This window comes from Vulpes vulpes, chromosome 8 (assembly GCF_048418805.1).
Source record: "Vulpes vulpes isolate BD-2025 chromosome 8, VulVul3, whole genome shotgun sequence".
Taxonomy (NCBI): Eukaryota; Metazoa; Chordata; class Mammalia; order Carnivora; family Canidae; genus Vulpes; species Vulpes vulpes.
This window is the reverse complement of record NC_132787.1, coordinates 88,779,244-88,790,277: the sequence shown is the minus strand read 5'-3', so window position 1 is coordinate 88,790,277 and position 11,034 is coordinate 88,779,244. Positions and strand designations below refer to the sequence as shown.

General features: G+C 43.4%; 1 protein-coding gene across 6 annotated transcripts in view; it reads left to right on the top strand.

The window, feature by feature from the left end:
- Window positions 1–1,810: 1,810 nt before the first annotated feature.
- The window catches only part of CLIP4 (CAP-Gly domain containing linker protein family member 4), a 63,180-nt gene continuing 53,956 nt past the window's right edge, over window positions 1,811–11,034 (top strand). For 2 of the 6 annotated variants that reach the window (XM_072767399.1, XM_072767397.1), the window contains exons 1-2: window positions 1,811–2,003; window positions 8,768–8,915. In XM_072767399.1, the coding sequence (XP_072623500.1) occupies window positions 8,783–8,915 (133 nt within the window). In that variant the 5' untranslated portion in view covers window positions 1,811–2,003; window positions 8,768–8,782. Of the gene's footprint in view, window positions 2,004–2,073; window positions 2,198–6,794; window positions 8,597–8,767; window positions 8,916–11,034 lie in introns of those variants that run through there. The other 4 variants (XM_072767400.1, XM_026015986.2, XM_072767398.1 and 1 more) reach the window with 3 other exon arrangements.

The window sequence follows — 11,034 nt, the reverse complement described above, 5'->3', positions numbered from 1 at the left end:
ACAGTTGCTGAAAGCCAACCAAAGGCAGATTGCATTTCTTCTTCTAACCAGTTAAAGAGGTGGTGGGGCCAGACAAGAATAGCAAGATGAGAGCAGGGAGAGGGAGGTGGAACTGCCAAAGAGAGGAAGCATCTGTGTCACATTATCATCCCCAAGAGTGCATGAAGATGTTGAACTTGCAGGGACAGCGGAGCTGGCTGCTGACCAGGGACTCTGTGGGATGGTCATGGTGTTTAAATATTGCAAAAGTCCTACAGATTTCAGTTGACAGTATGCCCCACCTGATTGAACAATGTAATGTGACTGCTGCAAACAACTATTTTGATATTTTGAGCTATGCTAATAGAAGCACAGGACCAAAAAAAAAAAAAAAAAAAAAAAAAAAGCACAGGACCTAGAAAGAGGTGAAAGTTTCTATCCTCTGCATGCAACAGACAGTCTTGTTCATTTGTGAACTCTAGACAAGCTGGGGTGCATCCATAAAGAGTCCTTTAACATGCTGGTGAGTGGGATCTTGATCATGTCTTAGAAGGAGCAGTCTAAGACACAGAGAATGCTTGTCCTGGATACCTTGGTTTGGAGCCAGACATGATCTGGAGATCCCCAGGTTAGAAACTCAGTAAGGAGGAGATGAAGAGAGCTGGATTTAGCTCAAGGTAGGAAAGACCTGTCGACAAGGATGATCGACGACAAAATGACTGCTTTCAAAGGAAGCGAGTTCCTGGTTACAGGGAGCATTCAACTATAGTCATTTGATGAAATGATGTTGTAAGGGAGACCCAAGCAACTGGAAGGGGGCCTTGTGTAGTCCCTGGAATCAGTGATTTTAACAGGAAATGATGCTCTGGTGTGCCCCCGGCACTTACCTTTGCTCCTGCAGAGACACAGACATTAATTCATTCAATATCTGCTATTGCCAGGCACTGTGCTTGGTGAACACAGAAGTACAGTGTAGTAATCTGTACATCAGAGCCAGAAGGAGAAGGCCTCAGAGAGAGTGCTACGGTGGAACACTGGTGATTCATTGTTCTAAACCTCAGTCGGGAGGAAACAATGGACTCATTAAGTTCCTTCATTAAGGGGACTCATTAAGTGTCAAGTAACACCTTCTCTTCACTTAGATGACAGAGAACCAGGATGTCAGCGTTTATGTCTGTTGTCACAGCGTCATCATCACCTTCTGGCTCTTGGGGGATGGAGACAGGGACCAAGAGAGAAGAAGGTGAAAAATGAACAAAGCAGTAGGGGAAATAAAGTTCTGGGATGACAACTTAATCCCCTCTTCTGCCTCTACACTGACACCTTTGGGTGGAATTATTCAGCCTGGGTATATACTATCGACTAGGCATTTTATGGTTTAAGACCCCCAAACAGGTTCATTGGCCGATGAGCTTACTCTGGGACAAGCACCGGGTGAGACCCAGGGAAGCCCGAGCAGGTAAAACGCCAGCCCCGCCCTGGGGAAGTCCGCGGGGCCTCTGCAGCCGCAGGGCCTGGCCAGGGGCTCTCCTGGAGGAGGCCGAGAGCGCGCCCCGGGCTGCTGCCCCCAACCTCCTCGCGGCCCCGGGCGCCGCGGGGTTGCTCCCAGGGCCTCCCTCCAGCTGCGGGGGAAATACCGGGGCGTCACTACCTCCACGCAAGCTTGGCCCCTAGACCATCCTGATCTGGAGGCCCCACCTTGCGTGGGCCCGGGGGCGCAGGCGGGAGGCGCGCGAGTGCCGACCGTCCCGGCGCGTGCGCGGGGCTGGGGCCGAGGCTTGCGCGCGGCCGGGCTCCTGCACTGCGCGCGCGCCGACCCCGCGTGGGGCCCGGCTCGGCGCGCGCGGAGGCGGCCGGCGGGAGGGGCCGGGCGGGGCGGAGGAGCGGCGCGGCGGGAGCTCGGCGGGAGCTCGGCGGGAGCTCGGCGGCCGCTGGACACGGTCGCGGCGCGGGGCAGCGCGCCTCTCCCTGGCCTCCGCGCCTCTGCGCCCGCCGCCGGCCGTCCCGACAGGACCGGGGAGCAGGTGCGGCGGGAGCGCGCGGGGGCTCGGGCCGGCCGGGCGCGGGGGAGGGGCGCGGGCGCCGAGGGGGGCTGGCTGCGCGCGGAGGCCGGTGCCGCGGGCTCCCGCAGGCCTCCCTGGGGCGGCGCGGCCCACCCTCGGGGACCTGGGCTGCCCCCTCCGCCGCTCGCGGGCGGCTTAACTTTCGGAGGAAGCAGGTGCGGCGCGGCGTCGGGGCTGCGGCCCCCGCTCTGCCCGGCACCTGGGGGGGGTGCCACCCCGCGGCCCCCTGGCACCTGGGGGGGGTGCGACCCGCGGCCGCCCTGGCACCTGGGGGGGGTGCGACCCGCGGCCCCCTGGCACCTGGGGGGGGTGCGACCCGCGGCCCCCTGGCACCTGGGGGGGTGCGACCCGCGGCCGCCCTGGCACCTGGGGGGGGTGCGACCCGCGGCCGCCCTGGCACCTGGGGGGGGGTGCGACCCGCGGCCCCCTGGCACCTGGGGGGTGCGACCCGCGGCCGCCCTGGCACCTGGTGGGGGGTGCCACCTCTGGGCCGCCCTGGCACCTGGGGGGGTGCCCCACGCGCCCCTGCGCTGCGCGCGCTGCGCCGCCCTTGCTCGTCCCGGGGCGAGCCTCCGCACACCCCTCGTGCCTCCCCCTTGCTTCCGAAATTGTTTGAGACCTTTTGGGTTTCTTAACGTGCCAGGGGGAACGCGACGCTGAACCAGATGACTTTGCTTCCAGGCATTTGCCGTAGTCCGAGATTCCTTAATTCCAGATCGTGGGAATTGGGAAGGGAAGTTGGGGGCGGCGGGGGGGGGGGGGGGGCACTTGGCGCCGAGACCTGCCCTAAACACACGTGGTTTTAGACCCTCATCCTTGTAGATTAGATTGATGGGTTCATAACGTCAGCTTTGTTTTAGATGTCAGCTCGTTCATTCACCCAGAGACTAGAGAGGCAGTTTGGATTTAAACTCGGAGACAATGTTTTGATATGTAGCAGAGGATGATATTCTCATGGGTTACTAACTTACTCTGTGTTCCCAGCTAAGCTGCGCTTTATCAGTTTGTAGCAACATCATAGTATCAATCGGTGCCCTTGAAATATTTCAATAAAGAAACATCCCCCAATTACTTGTACTTCATTTTCACACTGGCGCTTGTCACTTATGAGCCTTCTGCAAAATTTAAAGCAAGTTCGTCTAAATGGCGGAAGGTCAGGTGGTGTGGGACGTGGAGCAACTATGGATAGAAAGCAGAGAGCTGTAAATGGTAGAAGTCTAGCTTTCTACATTTTTATTATGGGGAACCCTCCCGGTTCTATCTTATTTTGCTAACGTTGATGTGCATTGTTGATACTTTCGTTTGATAATGGACTACGTGTGCTGTAAGATTAGATCTTGATGTGGAAGGCATATTTCTATCTCAATTTTATAGAAGATTTAGCAAGTGGTATATTATTTGTAGTATTTATTTCGAATATTTCAGATTTACCGGATACAGTTTTCACTAGCAGGCCTTTTAAAAAAGTGATATTTATATGGTGTCTTTCATTGTTTCTAAGGACTCTATAATTGAAACATGCACTAGTGATCTTTATGTTATAGAATCAACTCTCTGTTTAAACCTACAAATATCTGGTGACTTGTAGGCTTGTGGTTCCCATGTTAATTATGTATAATTAACTGTGCTGCTGTTGGCTTGCTTTGTTTGTTAACCTTTGTTTCTTGTTTATTTTCTCTTCCGGAGTTTGAACAGCACTGTTTTCTTTCAGTGATATTCAGTAGAACTTTCTGCAAGGAGGGAAGTATTTCTGCACTGTTTCAGCAGGGTAGCCACTAGCCATGTGTGGCTTTTGGGTACTTGATGTACTTAATGTAAATAGCCACATGTGGCTGGTAGCTACCTGCTTGGACAGTGCAGATATAAACTCTTAGTCCTTCAGGAAGCTTTCACTGGGCTTCTTGAACCTAGTACTTGTTACAACTATACAGTAATTACAGTTTTCTTATAGGAGTCCTATACTAGGCCCTAATCCATGTGAGGACAAGGGCATACCATTGCTATACCTAGCCTAGGAGTTAGTATTTGTTGAGTGACTTAATGAATTTCTTGAGGGCAGGTGTCTTTTATAATCTTTCTAGGGTTCAGAGCCAACTAAGCATCAAATACTGTAAATACCTGTTTAGTGATTGAATAGATGTGTGTACGTAACACATAAATGGGGTAACTGGAGATGTGACATTTTCAGATTTTTTTCTTATCTTTTTTTGAGGTATAATTAACACAGTGTTGTATCAGTTTCAGGTATGCAGTAAAATGACTTAACAATCGCTGTATTACTCAGTGCTCATCACGATAAGTGTATTCTTAATATTCTTTATCCCTTTCACTCACCCCCCACTCACGTCCCCTTTAACAACCACTAGTGTTCCCTGTTTTTAAGAGTCCGTCCATCCTTTCTTCCTCCCTTCCTTCTTTTTGTTTCTTAAATTCCACATATGAGTGAAATCATATGACATTTGTCTTTCTCTGTCTGACTTATTTCACTTAGCATTATACCCTCTAGGCCCGTCCATATTGTTGCAAAGGGCAACAATGACTGAGTAATATTTCCCCTCCCCCACCCCCAAACACATCCCACATCTTCCTCATCCATTCATCTATGGATGAGTTGCTCGGGTTGCTACCATATCTTGGCTATTGTACATAATGTTGCAATAAACATAGGGTGCATATAGCTTTTTGAATTGATGTTTTCATTTTCTTTGAGTAAATACCTAGTAGTGGAATCACTAGGTCATATTGTAATTCTATTTTAAATTTTTTTCTATTTTTAATGGATACTTAGAGATATGATTTAAATGCTTATTTTGGTTATAGCACTTTTTCCTGGAATCTAATGAACATAAAGACTCCTGGCAAGATATGATATGAAATTGAATGGAAGGGCCTCATGATTTGAACATGTGTGGATACAGCTTAGATATCCTCTTAGTTGAGTAGCTCAAAGATGCTCCCCTTGAACCATATTCCAAATAAAATTGAGACTTTCTCTTGATTTCAGTGAGGTTCCTTAGTGAGGCCTACTAGCCCTGAACCACTTTGAAGAAGTTAGTGGGCATCTACACTCACCACCATTCTGTGTTAGGGCATGGGCTGGGAAGCCTTAAAAAGTCATATATATTAGAGCCATGTTACAAGTTGCTTTTTTTCAGAGCTGATTTGAGGTATAGAGGCAGGTAGGATTCCTGTATAAAACTTTGATTTATTTGATTCTAGTTTGACTGAGTTTGATCAGGATCCTAGGTGTCTTAGATCGTTAGATCCAGATCGCTTTCAGTAAGGATCCTAAAACTTTATCAAAGTTTTTAGAGGTGTGAAGTTTTCCTAAGTGGGGCAAAAGGTAGAATGTTTAGTTTTTCTTTTTAAAAGATTTTATTGATTTTTTTCATTAGAGATACAGAGAGGCAGAGACATAGGCAGAAGGAAAAGCAGGTTCCTTGCAGGGGGCCCTATGCGGGACTCAATCCCTGGACCAGGATCACTCCCTGAGCTGAAGGCATACACTCAACCACCCACTGAGGCACCCAGGCATCCCTGTTGAGTTTTTCTTGAAGAAAAGGAAATGGGACTAGGGAAAAATGCAATGGAGACACAAAGTACAAAGAATGTTCAGTACAGTGATCAGGTAATATTGTAGCTTCTCTGGGCTTGAAGTATTTAGCATGTAAAATGAATTTATTATATCTTGTTGAATGAATCATCTTTCTACCTTGAATCTAAGATTTAATTATTAAATATGTGTAAGACACTAATCTAGCTCCTGTGGCAGGTGACAGTTGTGCAATATACAGTTCTTTAAGGATCTCAACAGCCTACACAGAAATGACAGGTGGTCTCAGGGTCACTTTCAAAAAACATTTTTGGGTGAGAAACTCTGCTCTTTGAAAGGGAGGTTTTTAAAGGTGGCATCCTCTTGACCAGCTCAGAAAGATAGCCACTTAATATAGGGATTAGGAATATAAAAAACATGACTGAGTTCCAAAGTATGATTGTTGGAGAATTAGGAATATGAGCAATCCGGGTGGCTCAGCAGTTTAGCGCTGCCTTCGGCCCATGGCGTGGTCCTGGAGACCTGGGATTGAGTCCCATGTCGGGCTCCGTGCATGGAGCCTGCTTCTCCCTCTGCCTGTGTCTCTGCCTCTCTCTCTCTCTCTCTCTCTCTGTCTCTTGTTGTCTCTTGTGAATAAATAAAATCTAAAAAAAAAAAAAAAAAAAAAGGAATATAAAAACATGACTGAATTCCAAAGTGTGATTGTCATCAGATTAATCTTCTTAAAACACAGTTTGAATCAGGAAACTCTCCTTTTAAAAAATCAGGGGGTTCCAGTGCTTATGGAGTTAAGTGGTTTGGTCTTTGTTTTTTAAAGATTTTATTTATTCATGAGAGATGCAGAGAGAGGCAGAGATACAGGCAGATCGAGAAGCAGGCTCCCCATGGGGAGCCTAATGTGGGACTCCATCCCAGGCCCCTGGATTCATGACCTGAGCCAAAGGCAGATGCTCAACCACTGAGCCACCCAGGTGACCTAAGTGGTTTGGTCTTTGATCAAGTATATAAAATACTCCCAAGTGTAGTTCTAAAAGAAAAGTTACAGCCTTACCACCTACACTGTGCCTTGATGTGCCCAAGTTCCAGCCTATAGTTCCTTTAACATGCTCTTCTTTTAAATTTCTGCCCTGGTTTCTGCCCATTCATCTTTCAAGACCCATCTCCGGCAAAGCTTTCTTCACTGTACCATTTCTGATCATCAGGAGCGCCCATGGCAAATGTTCCTTGACCTTCTGTTTTGGAATGTGTCCCATTCTCTCTCACCCTCTATGGTTATTAGTGCTATTTTTATTCACCCTCGTAGATGGCAAGCTACCGAGCAAGCGTGGGCTGTTACTTTTGTATTCTCTCAAGTATCTATCTAGAATAGTGTGGTGCCTTGTACATAGTGGTTCTTTAACAGCTATTAAACCTTGTTTCTGTCCCTTGACTTTATCTTTTTTTCTGTGTAAAAAGGTAAGTTTTTAGTAAAGCACTGGGACAGAACCCATGGCAGAAAGCACTGCCTGTGTCCCTCAACTTTGAAGGAAGCTTCATACCGTGTATAGAATATTTTGCCCCAATTCGCTGCCAAGGAAGCAGAGGCCAACAAGTAGAAATCCTGAGTTAACTTTTAGCACTGGGAAGCCATAATATTGAAGAACGGCTGTTTTCAGGATGTGTGTTACTTTTTGGAATTTAAGTATTTGAAGAAGATCACCTTGCTGTGTGGTACTAGTCCCTTGTTATTTTCCTGTTTATGTGGCAGAGTTACTATTAAAATGATTCAAATCATTGGGTGACAAGTAACTTCACCATCTAGGAGAACCTGAATACCTTTAACATAGTTAACACTGGATTAGCTTCTTTAATATAGAATATGCATGCATCATATAAGCATGCATTTTATGAGAAAAAAAAGAAATCACTTTACCAGTTCTTGCTGGTCTTCAGAAAACACAAGAATCAAGTTGGACAGAAACCAGTTAGCTCAGAGAGGGGACTGTTTCTTCGGAGGAGGGTGGTTATGGTGGGGGTAAAGATGGTTAAGTTAGAGACAGGACTAGTTAACTAAGTCTAATAGAACACACAGTAATACCTAGCATGGCATTATCTGGTGGCATAAGCTATCAGTTAACTATCCTGATTTATTCTTTCTACTAAAATGGTCTAAATTCATTTTTATTTAGTTTTTAATACAGATTTTTGCTTATATTTAAAACAGACATAGAAATTCATAATATTTCAGATTTTAAAGATTTGATACAAAAGAAATTGGATGCTTTTTACCTTTATTTTGTAGTTTTACTAACATTTTCTCCACCTTCTGTGCCATTTCTATATGAGCTGGGCTGCGGCAGCAGCCCCCTTTAGAGCACATTTAGTCTAAGCTCTCATGTTTTCTGGGAAAAAGAGGTAATATAATTGATGTGGTTTACAAGGCATGGCCTTCTAACTTCTGCTCGGATAGACTGAATAGGTCTTATACATTGGTAAAAAGTGAACAATGGCAGTAAGCTCTTAGACCCATATCTGTACAAGCTATGTGATTGATTTTTCAGGAAGGTTTTCTGGGATGTCAGAAAATAATGAGAACATCCTAAACTAGATTGTTTTCATGTGATGATGAGCACATGACATGAGCTATTGGATGATAGATAATATAACCTGTGTCAGATCCCATGATAGAGATATATCTACAAGGAATGTTATGTCCCTTTGTTACTGTGAGTAAAGAGAAGTTCATCCATTTAGATTAACTCAGCATTTTAAAAAAGTTTTCATCTATTATTGGGAAATACATAGCTTTTTATGTATTGAGACTTCCCAAGCTTTGAGTAAAAGGATTACGTGTCTGTAAGAGATGTGTGAAGCAACATATATTCTTCAACAACAGTTTGCTGAAAGAAAGTTTTGTTTTCCCCTTCCTCTCTAAAAGAGATTTTTGAAGGTTGAAATTTACAGTGTCAATGGATTGGGGTACCTGGCTGGCTCAGGGGAGCATGCAACAGTTAATCTTGGGGTAAGTTTGAGTCCCATGTTGGATATAGAGATTCCTTTCAAAAATAAGATCTTAAAAAAAGTTAATAGGTTATATATTAAAAGAAAATAGGCCTTTTTTTGTGATTGAAGGCAATCATTATATGTTGCATACAAATATAATAGATACACTTTTTTCTCCCTCTCGTTAAAGGTGGCTTTCTAGAAGATGACCATAGAGGACCTTCCAGATTTTCCAGTAGAAGGAAATTCTTTGATTGGAAGATACCCATTTTTATTTCCAGGTTCTGAGACACCAGTTGTTTTTTCCATATCTGCAGCACCCATGCCTTCGGACTGTGGTACGTCAGGTAGCTGTGTGTGATTTCCTGTGACCTGGAGACTTGACTTTTGTCTTATGGCATTTGCGTTCATAATTTTTCCTAAAACCCTTTGCCATAGTTTTCATAAAATTGTTAGTTTTCCTTTTTCAAAAATACAATTGCTTATTGCCTTTTTCTGTGTCTTAAGCTAAATGCCTTATTTTGCTGTCAGCATTTTTATTATGTAAAAACGTTCATTTTAAGCACCATGATGGATTTAGAGGATCTTATTTTTAGAAGGCAGTAGTGCTTAGACATCTAGCATTCTTTTGCTATTGATAAATTTATTTTGGTTAAATATTCTGACTTGCTTAAATATATTTATTAAGACAAAACAAAATATTGTGAGCTAGCCATCTCTAAGGGCCCTGCTGTCTCTGAAATGCTAGGACCTAACTTACCAAATAATCACTGCTAAAATGATCCAAATTTGGGTGACAGTGTAACAAGTCATGTGTTTCAGTACATAAGCAAGCATAATTTGGGTCCTGTCTCAGTTGTCTTCCATTGTAATTACAATGTATACACAAATATAATAAAACTTAAAAAAAAAGCCATCTTACTTAGATAGTGTGAGACCTTTCCCTGGAATATGGAGAGGGATTGGGTCATATTTCAATCAGTTCACTTAAATCTCCTTTATAAAATGTAAATTTATAACTACTCTAGTTTTTACCTATTTAGGCTTATTTTCCCACAACTGTATTTTACAGGTAGTTGATAAAGGAATAAAAGAAAACCAGTAGATAAATTTTATAGATTTGTTACATTTTTAGCTTATTTAGAATTTTTCAAGTCAAGTATTGGGTCATCATTTCAAATTGTCTTTGGAGGCAGAGATTATGCAGTTTCTATTATTTTTTGTTATTTTTTGGTTTGGAAATGCAATTTTTAAATGTTAGTAGATACAAAACTATTAGATGGAGAATTTTTCTCTTTAGTCATATCCATTCTAATAATTACTCATTTCCAAGTTCAGATTCTATAGCAGCTTACCTTGCAGTCATCAAAAGTATTACATAAAACCTGTGCCTAGCTCATGGGAGTTATTCGCATCTTTTACAAAACGTGGACTGGGTTTGTTTTCACATATAACAAAATCAATTATGTGGGAAAACCCTTAACTAAAGCACTTTGTACCTTGCTTATGGCACTTATTTCATTCTATCCCGAGTCATAATTGTCTTATTTCCTTTCCTAGACTATAGCTCTTTGGGATGGGTTAGCAATCAATCATGCTTTGTTTTTATCTTATTAGATCACTTATATTAGTTCACTAATATAGTGATCTGTTGATTAGCTACTTAGTCAGTGTTTGTTGAATAAATATATTGAATGTAAGATGATAATGGCTATTGACCCCTTTGTATAACTGAAATTAAGCATTACCTGTATGCTTTGAATTATACATTCTTAGAATGTACCTGTAGGTCAAGTTTCCCTAGTCACTTCTTAGTCTAGAAATTCTATTTTCAGGATCTCTGACAAATAACCACTCAGCCACTTGGATAACTTCATTAGTGGGAAACTAATAGTCCATTTCATGGTTAAAAGGTTTTAGTTGTGATATAATTGTTTTTGTATCTAGACTCAAAGTATGTCTCTGTGAAACTCTGGCCAACCAGTACTAGTTTTTGATATGTGGAACACACTTCTTTATAGGATAGCCTTCATATTTGGAGATAATTTGAATATTTTTATTTAGCCTGTACTTCCTTAGGCTTCATCAGTGCCTCGGTGTCAGGATTTCTGGATCCTTTCATCCTAGTTGTTGCCTTCTTATAGGACAATATAGTCAGTGTCCCCTTGAAAAGTGGCATCTTGAATTGTATTTACTAGGTATTTATTGAGGGCCTATTATGTGCTAGGTACTGTCCCGGATGCTGGGGATAGCACAGTGACCAAGGCAGACATTTTAGTGGGAAAAGACGATAAGCAAATTAATAAACAAAACATGAATATTATAGATTTTAATGAATTTTGTGGAGAAAAGAAACGAGGTGCTATGATAGAGGATATTGGAGCAGAGTGTCTATTGTAGATGAGGTGGTCATCTGGAATCAGAAGAAGTTGGTCACAAGAGGAGCCTGGAGAGAAG